This window comes from Equus przewalskii, chromosome 6, assembly GCF_037783145.1.
Source record: "Equus przewalskii isolate Varuska chromosome 6, EquPr2, whole genome shotgun sequence".
NCBI classification, from domain to species: Eukaryota; Metazoa; Chordata; class Mammalia; order Perissodactyla; family Equidae; genus Equus; species Equus przewalskii.
Window position 1 is genome coordinate 50,575,057 of NC_091836.1, and position 21,525 is coordinate 50,596,581.

General features: G+C 40.4%; 1 protein-coding gene and 1 pseudogene across 1 annotated transcript; both read left to right on the forward strand.

Annotated features, from left to right (window-relative positions):
* Positions 1-7,792: 7,792 nt before the first annotated feature.
* On the forward strand, positions 7,793-8,809 carry LOC103561684 (olfactory receptor 7D4-like; annotated as a pseudogene).
* Positions 8,810-19,412: 10,603 nt separating this feature from the next.
* Positions 19,413-20,680, forward strand: LOC103561675 (olfactory receptor 7D4-like). The gene has a single exon (XM_008536417.2). The coding sequence runs from the start codon at positions 19,413-19,415 to the stop codon at positions 20,349-20,351; it is 939 nt and encodes a 312-aa protein (XP_008534639.1). The 3' UTR covers positions 20,352-20,680.
* Positions 20,681-21,525: the final 845 nt, after the last annotated feature.

The following is a 21,525-nucleotide window of genomic DNA, read 5'->3' on the forward strand; positions in this document are numbered from 1 at the left end:
TCTTTATCCTCTATATTCAAATATCTACATGCAACATTATAATTTCCAAAGTCATGGGGATGTTCCATATTCCCATTTCTTTCAATGAAAATGAAACTCTCTCAAAGACCCATAGTCCCTTTTAGATATTGCACCAACATTTGGAGACTATGGTCTTCCTTGAAACTTGCATATCTACTCCACTCACTCTCTCTCCAACCAACTCATCTGGGGTCTTTCTACCTCCATCACAATTTCTCTCCCTAAGGTCTTCCGTGACTTCATGTCCCTGATAAATTTTAAGGGATATTTCCAACTCCTCAAAGTGATTAACTTTTCAGTAGCAATGTCACTAATGGCTTCATTCTCCTTCTAGAAATAGGGACCTTCTCATGCATTTCATCTTTGTAACAATGGGATTCTGAGAGTCAAGTCTATCGGGCTCCTTGTAACATTGATACATCCCAAAGGGAGAAACTTTGAAATTAGGTCCTATGAAGGAGAGGCAAGAATTTGGGCAGTATCTTAAAGACACCTGGGAGACTTCTTTGAAAGAAGAACAATAAACTTTTTTAACCTCCAGGGGAATAATCTTGTTGACTGCAAATGTTGAATGTATGAAATAGAGAAGAAATAATTGGAAGAAAGAAATTTGCCTCTTTCCACAATTATCTTTAGGGAAACGGAAGTGGCAGAAAGTTTTGTTTCTATTTTTCTCCTTCCACTCCAAGGGAGCTTGATTCTCTAAAACGTAGAATGAAACTAGAACAATTTATTTAATGAGACTATCTGAGAATTCAGTCCTGAAGGTCCTGGAAACATTTCCTAAGCTTCCAGTGTCCCCAAGGTAAACCATATTGGGCATCTGTGAGATATAGGTTACTAATTCCCTGCCTGGAGCATCTTCCTGTACTTTCTGGGGAGAAGTCACTGTAGTAGGAAGAGCAGGGCCACCAGGGGTTTCCATGATGCCATCTGAAAGAGTCAGTGTTTCCTAGCAAAGGCTGGGAGCGGGGCGGGGGAGGGGAGGTGTAAACAATGGAGGGGAAACTTTTATTAGATCAGAGTACTAGGGACACAAACACTCTCCAAGTGTCTCCAGACCAGGAGCATCAGCATCCCTGGGGAGATTGTTAGACATGCAAATTCTTGTCCTTCATCCCAGATCTAGTAAATCAGAAACTCCATGGCCAGGCTCAGTCATCTGTGTTTAATAAGCTTTCCGGGTGGATCTTATGCATGGGTAAAATTTGAAAGAACTGTCCTAGGGCCTTGTTGAAGTAGATGATGAAGGATCCACACATGGCTGCATCTTCAGAGATCTGAGGGGTCTCTACCTCCAAAATCTTTTTTTTTTTTTTGAGGAAGATTAGCCCTGAGCTAACTACCGCCAATCCTCCTCTCTTTGCTGAGGAAGACTAGCCCTGAGCTAACATCAGTGCCCATCTTCCTCTACTTTATAGATGGGATGTCTATCACAGCATGGTGTGCCAAGCGGTGCCATGTCCACACCCAGGATCTGAACCGGTGAACCCCAGGCTGCAGAGAAGCGGAACGTGCAAACTTGACTGCTGCACCACTGGGCTGGCCCCAACCACCTCCAAACTCTTATCATCAAATAATGATGCACTTGTCTTTTACTTTACAATGCGCATGTCCCCTTTCTTTTCTCATCTTATGCATTTGTGTGAATTACCAGAATAAAATTAAATACTTACAGTTCACAGCAGTGTAGGGGAGGAAGAAATATTTCTCTACTCTCTAGATTCATCTGGCTGGTCTAAGAATTAAACTGAAAGGAGACAGAATGACAGGAGGAAATCCAACACATTTAATAACACGTATACATGCGAGAAACACAGGAAAACTGAGTAACTCATCAAAATGGCTGAAGCCATTTCCTTAAATACCATCTTCAGCCAAAGACAAAGGAGGATGTTGAAGGGGGCAGGTAGTGGTTAGAGATTTCAAAGGGGAAGCAGACAATCACACAGAGATGGAAAAGCAATGTGTGGTGAAGAATTGTTTGACATACGTTGTAAAGACAATGGGACATGGGGAGGAATTTGATCAAATGGGCCTTGCTAGGTTCCTCCCTGTATACCGTTTTCGTTATCTATGGTAATAACGCCTTCCTGAAACAGGCCCTCTTTCTTAAATTCTTCTAGGGAGTTAGGAAGAACGTCAAATTTTCTTTCTAAGTCTTTTGTTCTTAAGAGTAATAAAGCCAAAGAAACATATTTTGGGGTGGCAAATTCTGATCTCCCACAGCAGCAATTCTTGCATATTCATTGTCATTTCTTAATGCTTCCATGTTCAATTGAACATTATGTTGCACTGAAAAATCCACATTACTTATCACTTGAGAGATATATCCTTATTTTCCTACTTTGAGAGCCTGCATCTTCCCACACATATACACATACCACCATTTGCATCAATGATTGTTAAAATTTATCAAATACATTTTGATTCCTATAGAACTTGTCAGATTTGGTATTGATATATTTGTGCAATTAAATTAATGTAAATAAGTTTCCTAAAGTTGAAACATTTAAATTCCTGCGATAAGCATTATTAACCCATGATGTATTGTCCTTTAGCATACTGATCAAGATAATCTTAAAAACAAACAAAAATACAAACTCATAGATACAGAGAACAAATTGGTGGTTGTCAGAGGGAGTAGAAGAATAGATGAAAGTGGTGAAAAGGTACAAACTTCCTGTTATAAAATAAATAAGTCCTGGCGATGTAATATATAGTATGTGACCATAGTTAAGAATATTGTATTGCATATTTGAAAACTGCAAAGAGCGTAGACATTAAAAGTTCTCATCACAAGAAAATTAATTGATAGCTACATATGATGATGGATGTTAACTAGTTTTATTGTGGTGATCATTTCCCAAAATATACAAATATTGAAGCATTACTTTGTACACCTGAATCTGACATAATGTTACATGTCAATTACATCTCAATTAAAAAAAATGATGCAAACATCCCTGTGAGTGGACTCTAGTGAATGCTGTGCTGCATCACCCAGATCCTCCTTCAGGATTAAGGGCTTATTCTTCCAGGTGCAGAGAGTGCAGCCATCTGACAGCCCTCAGCCCTCAGCCCTCAGCCCTCAGCCCTCAGCCCTCAGCCCTCAGCTAAAGGAAGTTGCCTCACTCAAGCTCACACCACTCAGATCTCCACCACTCAGGAGCGTATCTGACCAACAGCCATCTGCATCCCCCGCTGTGTTTGTGCTGAGGTTGCTCCTGGGCTGCTCCCAGCCCCTGACTGAGCACTGCAGGGTACCAGTGCATGCCTGTTGTCATAATCACACAGTAATGTTTGATGATCAGGGCCAATGGCACCTGCCAGGATGATGACTCCTCTTCTTGGCATGAGGGACCTGAAGTGTCAGGCAGCAGCATAGCTTGAAGTTTAATGGGACTTTGACCAGCAGAAGTCAGAGATGTGGAGACCTGAAGCACAAACTCCCCAAGTGGCTCACTGGGAGTGAAGTTAGATGTGGCTGCTTCCACTTCCAACCCTTGATTTCTGGACCCATGTATTGTCTAAGGTGGAGATACGGCACATCAGGATTGGCACTGATTTAGAGTGTATACTGCATCCTGTGAACTATGTAACCAGATTGTCCTATGTGTTCAAACGCCTGCATGAAATATGATCTTTCTCTTTGAAATTAAATATGTTCCCATATCTTCCATTAAAAATTTTTTTTTAACACTCCCATACTCTCTACTCCCTTTAGGCTATGTTTTACCTCTGCCCTCCCTTTCCCTTACAAATTGTATAGGTGATTTATATTTGTCACCTTTGTTTCCTCAATACTCACTTTGCAACCCACTCTACCTGGATTATTTCTGCCCCTCCCCCTCTATTTAGAGGTAATAAATGGAGCCCTCCCTAATATCAATGAAGGCGTCTGTGGTACCAGGAAATATGGAGAGATATTCTTCCGTCTTTGTTTATTCCTTTCAACAAAACCAAAATTATTAACCACTCTACTTTTCTTCAGAAAGGACCTCTTTGTCTTCGTGACATTGTGGACACCAAGTGATCCACAAAATCTCCAAAGAGACTTCAAGGGAAGAACATCACGGAAGGTTCGTTCCTGGGTTTGGTTCTTGCAGAAATTACACTTTCTTTAGGGGGTAGTTTGTAATTTCTAAGTCAATTCAAAGAAAGAAGAGGTTTTCCTTGCAAGAAATAAGTTCATTTCCCCCCTTTGCTGCTTGCACACACAACATTGGCTGAAATTTTTCCATTCTCTTATCTTTGCAGCACAAGGAAGGTGAATTGTTTGGAGAGAAGACAGTCAATAGAACAATTTATTTAATGAGAAGCTCTGAGAATTCAACACTTGAGACACTGGAAACTTTAAACATGTTTCCGTTGCCCTTTACTTATAATTCTCGATCCCAGCCAAATGCAAACCCAGTTGGGCTTCCCAGGGGCAGGCCTCAGAGAATAGAAAGCTTCAGTGATAGCCATCACAGAGGGTCAGGGTGTCCCAGTGAGGGCTGGGGGAGTAAGAAAGAAAAGAGCAGAGAAAGTGGGTACTGGGCTTTCCCTCTAGACTAATGAGATTGGGACAGTCCCATATTTGTTTAGTCTGTGAAGGTGCAGTCTCGTCTCTGTACTTTGAAGGTACTTTCCAGCACTTGTTCTGTCACTTTCTCTCTGTTTTTGGAATCTAGAGCCTTTCTGCAATGTTATTTTCCACAGTCTCCACCTCTTCTCTTCTCTTTCCCATAAAGTTTAGTCTTCTGAGGAATTTCCTGTGTCCAGTCATTTATTCACTAACTACTCACTGGAGGTCCAAGATGCACCAGATATTGTCTATTTTGTTCCTCATGTGATTGAATTTTTCTATCATATTCCCTAAGTATTTTTGCAGCAGAATAGACTTACTGGTAGCACTTACTAGTTCTATATTGACTGTCCTTGCTTCATTTTAGTGTCCACAATATCATCTACAAGTAATGTAATTATTTCTGACATTCAGTACTCAGGCTAATTTCCTTTTCTCATCTTATCAATCTCTTTAAATGTCCAGGAGCACATGGAGTGATGGAAGTTGGTGTTGACTGCCTTGGTCTTTTCATGAATTTAACACAAATATTTTAGTGTCTTAATGTAGCATATCCTGTTGGATGCAGTTTTAAAACTAGCATGCTTTATTGGGTGTAGAAGTTGTCTTGGTTTCCTGTTTTAGTGAGAAGCTCTGACCTGTCGCCAACCACAGTAATGACTGTAGCGTTTTCTCAATTGCAGTTTCTATTATGGTTATTGTTATGGTTTCTCTTCATTGACCTATTTTTGTGGTGAATGATGTTAGCAAACTTCCTAACATTAAAACAATTTCCGGGGCTGGCCCTGTGGCCGAGTGGTTGAGTTCGCATGCTCCGCTGCAAGCGGCCCAGTGTTTCATTGCTTCGAATCCTGGGCGTGGACATGGCACTGCTCATCAAACCATGCTGAGGCGGCATCCCACATGCCACAACTAGAAGGACCCACAACGAAGAAGGTACAACTATGTACTGGGGGGCTTTGGGGGAGAAAAAGGAAAGACATAAAATCTTTAAAAAAAACCCAACAATTTCCTAGTTCTACGGTAGGTATTTCTTATTCATGATGTATTATTCTCTTAAAGTACATATGAATCCATTTGTTTTAAATTTACTGTTTTATTTTGTGTTTATATTCAGGCGTATGTGAGCTTGAAAATTTCTTTTTTGTGCAATAGTTGATGTGTTTGGTCTCTATTTTACGTCTCACATTTTTATGTGTGGAGCACCCACTATGTGCCAGGCACCATGAAAGTCCCTGGAAAGACAATGGTGAGCAAAGACATTCACATCCTCTGACCCACAAATTAACATAGTTGTACCAACATGAGAGGCACTTCGATATACAGTATAGGATGTTGGACTTGTGGGCCTCACTCACTCTGTCCTTCTGACCCTCACTCTCTGTTCTCTGTCTCACTGGCTCCTCAAATCCTTTCCATTCCCAAGCTCACTGATCCATACGGCTACCACAGATTTTGTTTTCTCGGCCCCAAACTCTTCTCTTTCCATCTCCCCTGGTTTACAATTACCCATCCTTTCTCCCACAGCTCAAATATTAATATTTCAAAGAAGGTTTTACACCCACATCCCAAGAATAAATTGGTCCTCACTGATTTTTTCCTCTCTTTAATTAATTAGCATTTTCTATGCATTAATAACATGAGACTTTTTTTTCCATCATGGAGAATGGAAACACTTATAATCAAATCTTAAATTTTCCTTTCAATTTTTAGGACGATTTGATTTATAGAAGCATTGAATATTTTTTATCAAGTCTATCAATCATATTTTTTGCAATGAGCTCTAGTGGCTGTTAATACAACAAATCCCCACTTCTGAACATGTACAAATGAGCACACATGAGCACATACACTTTGTATTTTATTTTTATTGGCTTGTTATTTTCTTCCTTCCTATTATTGATTTAGTCCACATATTTTCCCTGTTTTTGAAAGAGTCCACCTGGGGAGCAGTCTCTGAAAGTTGGAGCCATAGGGAACTTCATTACTTAGAAGTGCTGCATGGCGGTCAAAAGAGTAACAGACCTGTTGCGTTTACAATGATCATAATTCCACCTTTGATGGCGGCCTTAGTTTAAGGGGAATATTGATAATGGTAGCTACGCAAGACTGATTTATAGGGACCTTAAGAATAGACTCTCACATTTATCAAGCGTCCACTGTATGTCACAGGAATCACACTAGAAAAATTACATGCAGAATCTTATTTAATACACTCATCAATCCTACAATGTAGGGCATATTTACGACTCCCACTTTAGAGGTGAGATATCTGCAGCTGAGAGAGATTAAGTAACTTTCTCAAGGTCACACAGATGGTATGTTGGTGGATCAAAATTCTATTGCAGGAAGTCTGACTCAAGACCCCATTTTCTGAATCAAATCTTTATACTGTACTTTGGTAGAGTAATATATTGAAAATAGTTGTCCTAAAAGGAACAGGTTAATAATGATTATAATAACTATCATTTATTGATATCCTACTGTGCACAAAGGCATTTCTAAACTGCACAAAGAGGTCAATAGCAGTAATCACATTTTTAGAAATAAAAAATAAGGCACAAGAGAGTTAACTGTGACCTCGATAGGAAGATAGGTCACAGAATTGTGGCTGTTTGAGTTGAAAACCCACGGCTTAATCACTAGTTATCAGAGTGAAGGTAGTATGGAGATTATCAAAGAAAAGATCTTAACTGTCTTCAATTATTTTGGAAGAGTCATATGAAAGAAGAAATTTTTTAAGTCCATAGATTCAGATAGGATAATTTGAAACCAATAAGTAGGAGATAAAAAGAGAGAGATTAGGGTAGGCCCAGTGGCGCAGTGGTTAAGTGGCACGTTCCACTTTGGCGGCCAAGGGTTCACCAGTTCAGATCCCGGATGCAGACATGCACACCATGTTGTGGTAGGCATCCCACATATAAAGTAGAGGAAGATGGACACGGATGTTAGCTCAGGGCTAGTCTTCCTCAAAAAAAAAAAAAAAAAAATAGAAAGAAAGAAAAAGAAAAGAACAAAAAGAGAAAAAGAGAGAGAGACTTCTACTAAACTAAACAAAGTCTGAATGAGTACAAACATTTAAGAAGGAAATGAGCTACCACTAGCCTGAGTGAATCACTGTCATTGGAAGGACTACTAGCAGGTGAAGTTCGTTCATGCAAAGGTGGAATCAAAAGATGCTGTAGCTCAGGTGCCAGCTGGATGTTCATCGACCATTGTATTTCCTGCCTTCCCAGAAGATACATCAGCTACCTGGAAGCAGGAAACTACACAGGAGTATCAGAATTCCTCCTCCTGGGTCTCTCAGAAGATCTGGAACTGCAGCCCCTCCTCTTTGGACTGTTCCTGTGCACGTACTTAGTCACCGTGCTTGGGAACCTGCTCATCATCCTGGCCATTAGCTCTGACTCCCACTTCCACACTTTGTTGACATCTGCTTCATCTCAACCACCATCCCGAAGATGCTAGTGAACATCCAGGCACAGAGCACAGACATCTCCCACATAGGATGCCTCACTCAGAATTTTTTTAAGCAATTTTTGCTGGAGTGGATAACTGCCTCTTGGGTGTGATGGCCTATGATTGGTTTGTGGCTATCCGTCACCTGTTGCACAACATGGTCATCATGAGCCCACACCTTTGTGGTCTCCTGGGTCTGATGTCTTGCTTGATATTTTATCTGTCTCCTTGCTTGATAGTCTCCTGATGATGTGGCTGACCTTCTGTTTAGAAACTGAAATTCCACATTTCTTCTTTGAACTGGCGCAGGTTCTCAACGTGGCCTGCTCTGACACCCTCACCAATAACATCTGCTTGTATGTGGCCACTGCCCTGCTGGGTGTGTTTCCTCTCACCGGGATCATCTTTTACTCTCAGATTGTCTCCTCCTTAATGAGTGTGGCCTCCACAGAGGGAAAATAGAAAGCATTTTTTATCTGTGGGTCTCACCTCTCTGCAGTCTCTTTGTTTTATGGGACATGCCTGGGGCTCCACTTCAGTTCTTCAGTGACCCATTCTTCCCAGAGAAGCTCAGTTGCCTCAGTGGTGTACACCATGGTCACCCCAATGCTGAACCCCTTCATCTACAGCTTGAGGAACAAGGATGTGAAGGGGACGCTAAGAAGGTTCTCAGCTGAGCAGCCTCTTGTCTATGGTGGGTCACTGGCCTCAGAACATAGTGAACATTGTGGGCCCCAAAGGCAATTATTGCAAATTTAAATCTCTTTTTTCTTTTTCTCCCCTAAAAAACACGATTGATTTTTTTTCTGTTCCCAAAGCACCTTCTGACTTCACTTTTATTTGTTTGTTGTGTTAGTTTCTCCTCAACAACTCCCTCAGTAATTCCCTTTTGACTTTTCTTGCTTATCTGCTGTCCGTAAAGTTCCGTGTTTGGTCAGCTTTCTTGCAGCCATTCTTAAAGTTTCTGACTTTAGATTTAAAGGGCTTATCATACTAAGTGCTGATGTCATTTCCCCAAAGTTATCCTCTCAAACGCTGATATTCTTCACCTTTATTTGTTTGTGGTCTTGTTTTCTCAAGAAGAAATGGAATGAAAGCCACACAATAGTCACAAGTGCTTACCACATCAGGACTGTGCATGTTTCTTCACATGTATGACTTTATTTCATCTTGAAAACTTTCCTTTGAGATATTTTCTCTCATTCACCCCACTTTTCAAAAGAAGAGACTGAACTGAAACCAACTTTGCTGTCCTACTTTTCATAAAAACAGTGATGTGATTTTCAACTTCAAAATAGGAATGTAAGTTTGAAAGCTGGTTTGTTGAGATGATTCATAGTAATATACCACCTAGAATAACTATGATGTTGCTTCATTCTTTGTGATCCTTCTTTCCCTTTTTCCTTCCTTCTTTCCATCCATCCTTCCATTCACGCATCAAAACCTTCCTTCATTTTTTCCCTCCTCCCTTCCTTTCTTTCTTTTATTTGACCTTTATCTCCCACCATTGCAGTTTGAGATACACCCTCTAAGATCTGAAAACATATATAATGAATACAATAGAATCAGAGTTGGTTTTCAACTAGAGAAGTTTTAATATTTTTTCTGGGACTTAGTGGAGGTGCCATCAGGAACGATAGTTACACATGTGTGGAAAGTGTTCAGAACTTAGCTCACTTTTTGAGAAGAATGTTGATAGAATTGAGTCTGTAACACAGGATGGAATAGTAGATGCTGTCAGCACCGTCTTACATTCTCTGGGATCCTCTCATCATCTCCATTGCATGACTGCCAATGGTGAGCACCAGCTGGAACCTACCTTTTTCAATATGTGGTGGCAGGAGTGACAGGGAATTATGTACTATCACAGACAACCCTTGAAGGAGAGGTGTGGGGTATGCCATGTCTTTCACCCTTTAACTTGGATAATTCTGAGATTTGGATTTTGTATCATTTTCCAGAATTTCCCCACAGGATGAAAACTCTCCTTATTTCCTGATTAATGCAAGTTTTACTGGATGTACTTTCTTCCCTGTGTCCATTTCTCCTCTCTTCTATCCATTCATTGCTCCTTCTAATAAAGTGCTTGTACTTGAATCCTTGATTAGCATCTGCTTCTGTGGGAATAAAAACTAACGCTTATGTGATAAAGTCATTATTTTTTGCTTTCATTTAATGAGTGACACGGGGAGTCATTGCTGGGTTGTGAGAAGACATATGACCTGATCTGACTTGGGATTTTAAAAGCTCATTTTGGCTTCTGGGTGATGATGGATTGGAGGGTTTGGGAACCTGATTGGAGCTGACTGCAGCCAGCCAGGTGAGATGTAGGCAGCTATGACCTGGGGAGATAGTAGTAAAAGGAATGAGACGTGGTCAGTTTGGCTGTAATTTGAAGGTTGAGCCAAGAGGATGTGTTGCCAGGCAAGATAAGAGTGTGAGAGAAACATGAGGGACAAGAATGCCTCCACGGTTAGGAGCCTGAACAACTGAAAGAATGGAATTGCATCCATTGAGACAGGGAGGGCTCTGGGTGGAGCAAATTTGGAAAGGAAAGGGGACAGCACAAGTTCAAGTTTTGAAATATCAAAAACGAGATATTGCAAATTTATAATTACTGTCTGGTTCCACTCATGTGAGGTAACAAGAGCAGTCAACTTTGTAGACACAGAGAGTTCAGCGGTGGGGGCTAGGGTCTGGGGAGGGGCTGAAATAGGGAGATAGGGTTCAATAGGGACAGAGTTTCAGCTTGGGAAAATGAAAAAGTTCTGGAGAGGGATGGTGAAGATGGGTGACCAACAATGTGAATGTACTTGATGCCAAGTGTACAGAACTGTACACTTAAAATTGGTTAAAACTGTACGTTGTATGTTATATAAATTTAACCACTATAAAAAAGATGACGTGGCATAAAATAATGGAGAAATGTCGTGAGGTTGTAACGATGGGACTACTAGGACTGGTTCGAACAGACCCCATCTCTTATCAACAGAGTGATTGAGTTGTTTTTCAGAAAGTTTGCAAAGTCACGTAGCCAGAGCATGCACAGAAGAGGAAATCTTGACCTGGAGTGATACCAAAGCAAAGATTCTCCCCCCTACAGAACCAAAAAACCAGGACATGACTGGAACTTGAAAGTCAAACTCTCATCAGATAGGAGAGGTCCGTCATCCAGGAAGATCCACTGTGAAAACCCCATTTCCACCTTACCATAAATGTTTAGAACTTTACCATAAATGTTTAAAACATCACCATAAATGTTTAAAACCTTACCAAAAGGGCTTAAAGCCCTCACATCAAAACCAGAGATGCTGACGCTGTCTGTGTGTAGGGGGAGGCAAGGACCAGGGTCACTAATTAGTCCCCCAATCTCTAAGAAACGCAGCTGGGAAACGTGAGAGTGAGGTACCCCTTCATCCCCTCCTGTTGTGGACCTGTCCAGTTGGCATCTTTGGTCTTGAGATGTGGGGTCACGAGGTCGTTTGACACAGGCTGAAGATGGCCCGCACGGCTGTGTCACGGTACGGCATGGATTTTATTGTACTCACTCCAAGCCTATGCAGTTCGCTTGCTGGATTTGCCTGTTAGACCAGGGAGAGGGGTCCCAAACATCTGTCCACAGCAACACGCTAAACTCCAATCACTGATTCCTCTGTGTTTTGAATTTAATGACATTTTTCTGTAACTTTATTTCTTCTTCAAATATATATTTATGTTTTTATTTTTCCCATCTTACAATAGGGTTCTGGGACCTCCCATACTAAGTCTTGACATCATCCTGATACCTGGCCTTCCTCATTTATTCAGGAATGGCTCTAAGGTTTCTCCAGTGGTCATGTCTGCTGTGGTTTTCAGTGGGTGGCCTTTGTGGAATTAATAAAGGTCTTTTAAAATTCTGTTTTACGAGCACATTTTACCAAGAATTGTCCATGTGTGTTATTAAATGTTTTATTCATCTATTGAATTGACAAATATTTTGCTATGTGAATATTTCACATGTTGCTATAAAAATATTTAATTTTCATGTAGCCAAGAATCTTTTTAAAAAAATAATTATTGGGTTTCCTGCCTTGCCTTAAAAATTCTCTTCAAACTCTAGATTACATGCAGATCTTCTAGTTTCCTTCTAAAATGTATTATTTTCAACGACATTTTAATCTTTAATCCTCAAAGAATGTTTTTTGGCATGTGGTGTGGGATATTGGATCCATTTTTTTTTTCCTCCAGAAAGATGGCCACTTGTTGCAGTACCCATTTATTGATAAACTATTCTTGACCTACTGATTTGAAATTCCACCTTTACTAAACGATAAATTCCTATATATACCTGTATCAATTTCTAGACTCTTCCATGCCAGTAATATTTACTTATGCCTGTATCATACTCTTCTGATTACAATAGTCTTAAATTGTTTTAACATCTAGAAGTAAAAATATAGTGGCAGCTAAAGCTTGTTGCACCTTATGCTTTAGGTGCTCAGAGACATTAAATTTTTATGCTCCTAATGATATACTTACTATCATGATTTTCTCTTGTTTGGTTTCTGCAATGGCTATATTGAGATATAATTTTCATGCCATAAAATGCACCCATTTAAAACTATAGCATTCAATATTTTTTAGTATGTTCACAAAGTGGTGCAACCATCACAATTTTAGAATGTTTGCATCACCCCAAAAGTACCCTTTGACTGTCACACCCCCATTTTCCTACTTCCTTACTGTCTAAGCTGCCACAAATCTACTTTGTGTCTCTATAGATTTGTGCTTTCATTTTTTAGACATTTCATATAAATGAAGTAGACAATTCTTTGTTTCTAATTGGTGTGTAGTTGTATCTCATCCTTGTTTTATTTAGGTCCTCTGTAACTTTTTTCAGCAAAGTTTTGTAGTTTTCAGTATACAAGTCCTTTATCTCTTTCACTAAATATATCCCTAGGAATTTTATTCCTTTTGATGCAATTGTAAATAAAGTTTTTAAAATGTCCTTTTCAGATTGTCAACTGCTGTGTATAGAAGCACATTGACTTTTTAAGAAAAATTTGAGTTCATAATGGTTTACAGCATTGTGAAATTTCAGTTGTACATTATTTCTTGTCTGTCACCACGTAAGTGCTCCCCTTCACCCCCTGTGCCCACCCCTCACCCCCCTTCCCCTAGTAACCACGGAACTGTTTTCTTTGTCCATGTGCTTGTTTATATTCTACATATGAGTGAAATCATCTGGTGTTTGTCTTTCTCAGTCTGGCTTATTTCACTTAGCATAATTCCCTCCAGTTCTTTCCACGTTGTTGTAAATGGGATGAATTTGTCTTTTTTTCCAGCTGAGTAGTATCCCATTGTGTATATATGCCACCCCTTCTTTATCCAATCATCAGTCAGTGGGCACTTGGATTGTTTCCACGTCTTGGCTATCGTGAATAGTGCTGCAGTGAACATAAGGGTACATATGTTACTTTGGATTGTTGATTTCAAATTGTTTGGGTAAATACCTAGTAGTGGAATAGCTAGATTGTATGGTAGTTGTACTTTTAGCTTTTTGAGGACTCTCCATACTGTTTTCCATAGTGGCTGCACCAGTTTGCATTCCCACCAGCAGTGGATGAGGGTTCCCTTTTCTCACATTGACTTTTCTGTGTTGCTATTATACCCTGAAACCTTGCTGAATTTGTTTAATAGCTAGCGTAGTTTGCATGTGTGTGTGTGTGTGTGTGTGTGTGTGTATTACACATCTCCCTTGCTTCTCTTTGGCTTCATGGTATTACAACATACAAGTGTACCCTCACTTATCTAAGTAGTTCCCTAGTGACTGACAGGCAGGTTCTTGCTGATACTTTTATATAACAAGGAATGCTGCAATGAATAACTGTGTACACAGAACATTTTACACGAATATGCATGTACCTGAATGGCAAATTCTTATCATTGGCATTTCTGAGTCAACTTTAAAATCAGAAACAGTAGGGCCAGCCCCATGGCATAGTGGTTGGGTCCGGCACACTCCGCTTCAACAGCCTGAGGTTGTGGGTTCAGATCCCAGGTGCAGACCTACACCACTCATCAAGCCATGACATGGTGGTGACCCTCATACACAAATAAAGGAAGATTGGCACAGATGTTAGCTCAGGGCTAATCTTCCTCACCAAAAAACCCAAAAAAGAAACAGCATACATGGAGACATTGAGGTATAACAATGACAAGATCTGTTAATATAACTACAAAGAGTTTAGCATTATTTCATTAACATTAGCAATTTTGTTACTATTTTATAAGCCAAAGCATCATTTTACTGCCCTTCTCCCATCTTATGATGTGTTTCCTTGAAAGCAGCCCTTCAACACAAAGGCTGTGTGCAGATGGGTTTTTTTGGGTGGAAATTAGATCTTAAGGAGTGGGAGTACAGAACAGTGGGAGTCCAACTGAGAAGGAAGGAAAAACACTGAAAGGAACCATTATCATTTTGATCCCTCTGTGGGTGACTGGTGCTCAATGCCACCAAACCCTTGTGAGGTGCATTATGAAATGCATCTCAGAACTTTCCCCTAGATAGATGAAATCAGCTCATGTCTTCTATTGGCCAAGGATGATCCCAGAGGGATTAACATCCCCACATTTCTGATTTGCACATTTGTGAATACAGAGCAGATTCCCTCAGGTGTCACATACTGTGGTATCAGAGAAGCTTCAGGGCAGGAAGCAGGAGGAATGTGGCATGGGCCTGAGGCAGGTGCTGTCCAACTGCAGCTGTGCAAAGCTTTTCACAGCCTCCATTGAAATAATTAAAGAAGACACGGCTGGAATAAAAAGATGGGGCGAGAGGATTTTGAATTGTTCCTCCCCTAGTCACCCAGGGCTGCCTTAACAAAATACAATGACTAGGTGACTTAAACCACAGACATTTATTTTCTCACCATCCTTGAGGCTGGAAGTCCAAGATCAAGGTACCAGCAAGGTTGCTTTCCTCTGAGGCCTCTTTCCTTGGCTAGCAGATGGCTGCCTCTTGCTGCCTCTTCACATGGTCGTCTCTCTGTGCATGAATGCCGCCAGTGTCTCTCTGTGTGACCTTATCTCCTCTTCTTATAAAGACATCAGTCAAATTGGATTAGGGCTCAGCCTAGTGACCCCTTTTTAGCTTCATTATCTCTTTAAAGGCCCTTTTCTCCAAATACAGTCACATTCTGAGGTACTGGAGATTAGGGTCTCAACGAATGAATTTCGAGGGCACACAATTCAGTCCATTACAGCGCCCAAGATGTGTGTAATATGCCCTTCTGTAACTATTCCCTTTTGTTCATAATGTGGGAAACATGCTGTCTAAACCATAGTTCTTGTTTCATTTTCTATTCCATCATTTATACTACTATTAGATCTGGGTTTTTTCTTTACAGAGGCAAATTATCTAAATTTGACGTGTCAGTGAAATGCATATAAAAAACAGGACATTCTGAAATTAACAGATGAATTAATGGAAGAAAGAAGGTGAAATCCACTCAACAAATTTCTGACAGTTACAATTGTTCAGTTGGTGTAGAAGAGGTCCAGTTTCAGGCAAAGACTGGGAGAGAGAGCAAATTGGAAACATATCTGCACCCCCATGCTCATTTCTAATTCTAGTATTATCGTTGGTGTGATTGACGGTAGCTGGGTTCAGATCCTGTAGAAATTAAACAACCTTAAGGGACATCTTACCACATTTAAGTCAAACCAAAGAAGAATTTTTCTTTGGAGAAAATACCCTCTTTCTCCCCACTGTTGCCTGCACACAGACACAACATGGCTGAAAATTTTCCATTCTTTTATCTTTGTACCCCAAGGGAGCTGAGTTGTTTGGAAAGAGGAAAGTCAAAAGAGAAGTTTATTTAATGAGGACCTCTGAGAATTCAACACTTGAGATGATAATAACATGTCCCTGTTGCCCTTTTCCTATAATTTTCTGATTCCTGCTTAGGTGAAAATCCAACTGGGCTTTGCAAGGACAGACCTCAGAGAACAGGAAGCTTCAGTGAGGGTCATAGTGTCCCAGCGAGGGCTGGTGGAGCAAAAAGGAAAAGAGGAGAGAAAGCGGATACTCTAGACTTACCTCTTGAGTGATGAGACTGGGACAGTCCCGTTTTTATTTAGTCTATGATGGTGCAGTCTCTAGACTTTGAACGTACTTTAGTTTCTACTGAAATCAATCTTTTCCAGCACTTGCTGTGTTTCTTTCTCTCTCTTCTGGAATCTAGAGCCTCTTTTCAATAAGAGTTAGTTTCTGGGGTGTCTCCATCTCTTCTCTACTCTTTCCCATAATTGTAGGCTTCTGTTGGATTTCCTATGTCCAATCATTTATTCACTACCTACTTACTGGAGATCTATTATGCACGAGGTACTGTCTAGTTAATTCCTAATGTGATTTGCTTTTTCTATTACATTCTCTAACTATTTTGCAGAAGATGTAACTCACTGATAGCACATAATAGTAACATAATAGTTCTGTATTGATTGTTGTTATTGTTTCACCTTAGTGTCCACAATATCATCTACAAATAATGTGATTATTTCTGATGCTCAGTACTCAGGCCAATTTCCTGTTCTCATCTCACCAATATCTTAAATGTTCTGCAGAATATCGAATGATTGGAGTAGACTGCCTTGGTCTGTTCATAAATCTAACACAAATATTTTAGTGTTTTAATGTAGAATATTCTGTTGGCTGAGGCTATAAAACAATCGCTCTTTATTGGTTTAAGAAATTTTCTTTAGTTTCTTCATTTAGTAAGAGGCTCTGTCTGGGTGCTAACCATGGTAATGGTTGTTACATTTTCTCAAAGGCATTTTGTACTGTGATTATGGTTGTGATTTCTCTTCACTGACCTATTTTCATGGTGAATTATGTTAACTAACATCACAGTATTAAACCAGCTTCCCATTCCTAGAATAGGTATTACTTATTTGTGATGTATTACTCTCCTAAAATAGATATGAACGCATTTGATTTAACTTGATCGTTCAATTTTGTGTCTATATTCAGGCATACATGAGCTTGCAGATTTTTTTTGTGTGTCATAGTTGATGCATTGAGTCTCAGTCTTTATTGTCCATCTAACATTTGCAGGTGTTGAGCACGCACTATGTACTGGGCACCATGTAAGCCCTTGGAAAGATAATGGTGAGCAAAAACACTCAGGTCCTCTGACCCGCAAATGAACATAAAATTACCAAACTGAGAGGCACGCCAAGGAAAAGTAGAGGAGCTGGACTTGTGGGCCTCACCCACTCTGCTCTCCATCTCACTGGCCTCTGAAATCCCTTCCAATCTCAAGCTCACTGACCCACAGGGCAACCGTGAATTCTGTTCTCTCAGCCCGAAATGCTTGTCCTTTCCTTATTTCCCCTGGTTAACAATTGCCCATCCTTCCTCTTACAGCTCAAATATTCATATTTCAGAGAAGCCTTTTCCACTCACCTCCCAACTAAATTGGTCCTCAGTGATTATTTTCTCTTATTAACTAGCATTCTCTAAGCATTAATAACACTGGCTTTTTTTTCTAACACAGAGAATGTCAACATTTATTATCAAATCTAAAATTTGCCTTTCGCTTTGTAGGATGACTTGATTTATTGAAGCTTTGAATAATTTTTTTATCAATCTATCAATGACGTTTTGAAATTAACTGCACTGATTTTTAATACAACACATACACATTTCTGAACATGTACACATGAGCAGACACTCTCACACATGTTTACACTTATTTTAGTGGTTTTGTGATTTTATTCCCTTCCCTTATCTATGTAGTCCACAAGATTTCCCTTTTCTGGAAGAATCTATCTGACAGGCAGTCTCTGATAGAGGAAGCCATAGGGATCTTCATTAATTAGTGCTGCATGGTGGTCAAAGGGGTAACAGACCTGTTGTGTTTATAATGATCAGAATTCCATCTTTGGTGACTGCCCTAGTTTAAGGAAAATTTGATAAAAGGTACTCATGCAAGACAGATTTATTGTGATGTTAAGAACAGAAGCTGACATTTATCAAGTGTCCACTATATGTCACAGGAATCACAAGAAAAATTACATGCATCATCTCATCTAATTTACTCATCAGTCACACAATGTAGAGCATATTTACTACTCCCATTGTAGAGGTGAGGGATCTACAGCTAGGAGACATTAAATAACTTCCTCAAGATCACACAGATAGTAAGTTGGAGCAGCTAAATTCTATTTAGGAAGTCTAACCCAAGATTCCATTTTCTAAATCACAACTCTATTTTGTACTTTGGGAGAGTTATATATCAAAAATGATAGTCACAGGGGCTGGCCCCGTGGCCGAGTGGTTAAGTTCGCGCGCTCCGCTGCAGGCGGCCCAGTGTTTCGTTGGTTCGAATCCTGGGCGCGGACATGGCACTGCTCATCAAACCACGCTGAGGCAGCATCCCACATGCCACAACTAGAAGGACCCACAATGAAGAATATACAACTATGTACCAGGGGGCTTTGGGGAGAAAAAGGAAAAAATAAAATCTTTAAAAAAAAAAAAAAATGATAGTCACAAAAGGAACCGATTAATAATAGCTATTATTTATTGAGATGCTACTATGCACAAAGGCATTACTAAACCTCACAAACAAGCTAAGAGCAGTAACTACATTTTTAAAAGAAAACAATAAGACACATGAGAGTTAATTGTGACATCAATAGGAAGCATCAACTCACAGAATTAAAGTTGTTTGAGTTGAAAACCATGTCTGCTTTTTTTGGGTGAGGAAGATTGGCCCTGAGCCAATATCTTTTGCCATTCTTCCTTTTCTTGCTTGACGAAGATTGGCCCTGACATAACACCTATGCCAATCTTCCTCTATTTTGTATGTGGGTTGCTGCCACAGCATGGCTTGATGAGTGGTGTAGGTCTGTGACCAGGATCCGAACCCAAGAACTGGGGCTGCTGAAGCAGAGCATACAAATTCAACCACTACACCACCAGGCTGGCCCCTGGAAACTCATGTCTTAATCACTATTTTATAGATTTTAGAATGATGGATGTATGGAGATTACCAAAGTATGTCTTTATTTTAAAAGTCATATCAAAGAGTAAATTGGTTTATGTCCACAGGTTTGAATAAGAGAAGTAGAATCAGTGAGTAGGAGATTAAAAAGAGAGATTTCTGCTAAATTACAGGATGTCTGAATGATTACACACATTTAAAATGCAAATGGGCTACCACTTGAGTGAGTGAATAACTTATATTGTAGTGACTCAACTCAGGACAAAGTTTGTCCAGGTAAAGGTGGAACTAAGAGGTGCTGACTGGCTCAGTTGTCAGTTGGCTATTCATTGAACACTGCATTTGCCTCCTTTTCCAAAAGAGACACCAGCTACATGGAATCAAGAAACCACACAGAAATATCAGAATTCCTCCTTCTGGGTCTCTCAGAGGATCCTGCACTGCAGCCCCTGCTCTTTGGAGTGTTCCTGTCCATGTACCTGGTCACCGTGCTTGGGAACCTGCTCATCATCCTGACCATCAGCTCTGACTCCCAGCTCCACACCCCCATGTACTTTTTCCTCTCCAACCTGTCCTTTGTGGACATCTGCTTCATCTCCACCACTGTTCTGAAGATGCTAGTGAACATCCAGACACAAAACAAAAACATCTCCTACAGAGGATGTCTCACTCAGATGTATTTTTTTATGGTTTTTGGTGGAATGGATAATTTCCTGCTGACTGTGATGGCCTATGACCGGTTTGTGGCCATCTGTCACCCACTGCACTACACGGTCATCATGAACCCACGCCTCTGTGGCCTCTTGATTCTGATATCTTGGGTCATTATTTTCTGTATTTCCCTGCTTCATATTCTACTGATGGTGCGGCTGACCTTCCGTATAGGCACTGAAATTCCACATTTCTTCTGTGAACTGGCTCAGGTTCTCAAATTAGCCTGCTCTGACACCTTCATCAATGACATATCTTTATATGTGGCCACGGCCCTTTTGTGTGTGTTTCCTCTGACGGGGATCCTGTTCTCCTACTCTCAAATTGTCTCATCCTTAATGAAGATGGCCTCCACTGAGGGCAGGTATAAAGCATTTTCTACTTGTGGGTCTCACCTCTCTGTGGTCTCCTTGTTCTATGGGACAAGCATGGTGGTCTACCTCAGTTCTGCTGTGACCCATGCTTCCCAGAGAAGCTCGGTCGCCTCAGTGGTGTACACCGTGGTCACCCCCATGCTGAACCCCTTCATCTACAGCCTGAGGAACAGGGATGTGAAGAGGGCCCTGGGAAGGCTCCTCAGCCAAGCAGCCTCTTGTCTGTGATCATTACTGGCCTCAGAACTAAGTGGACCTTGTGGGCCCCAAAGGCAAATGTTGCAAATTGAAATCTCTTGGTTCTTTTTCTCCCCTAAAACAAGTGCTTGATTTCTTCAATTCCCGAAGCACCTATGACTTCAATTTTATTTGTATGATGTGCTAATTTCTCCCCAACAATTCTCCTCAATAATTCCTTTTGGATTTTTCTTTCTTATATGCTGCTCATTAAAGTTCCAAGTTTGGTCAGCTTTTTTTTTTGCCACAATTCTTCATATTTCTAAATTTAGATTTAAAGCGTTTATCCTGTCAAGTGCTATTGTGGTTTTCCTCCAGAATATCCTCTCAAACGTTGATGTTCTTCACCTTCATTTGGTTGTGGGCTTAGTTTTCCACAACAAATGGAGCAAAAATTATACAGTCATCTCCACTGCTTACCACATGAGGACTGTGGTTGTTTCTTCACAACTATGACTTTATTTCATCTTGAAAACATTCCTGTGAGATATTTTCCCACCTTTACCCCACTTTTCAAAAGAAGAGACTAAGAGTGAGTTGGACTGTGGCCTGGCTAGCTGACACTGGCTTTGCTATCCTACTTTTCTTAAGAACAGTGATGTGATTTTCAACTTCAAAGTAGGAACATAGATTTAAGGACTGGTTTGTTCAGGTGATTCATAGTAATACCCCAACTAGAATAACTCTGAGATATGTCTTCATTCTTTGTGACCCTACCTTCACTCCTTCTTTCTTCCCTTCCTTCATTTGACCTTTTTTTCCCCCAACACAGCAATTTTGAGATACACCATCTAAGATCCTAAAACACATAGAAATGAATACAATAGAATCAGAGCTGTTTTCTCACATGGTTTAATTTTTTTCTGGGAATCTCTGGAGTTGCCATCAGGAATCATAGTTACACACATGTAGAAAGTGTTGAGAACTGAGCTCACCTTTACAGAAGAATGATGATAGAATTGAGTGTACAGGGAAAGATGGAGAAGTAGATGCTGTGAACATTCCTCTGACATTTCCTGGGATCCTCTCACCATCTCCAATGCATGACTGCCAATGACCAGCAGCAACTGGAACCTACTTTGCCCAATACATGATGGCATAAGTGGCAGGCAATTACGCCCCATCAGATACATCCCTTGAAGGAGACATGTGGGTTGTGCCATAT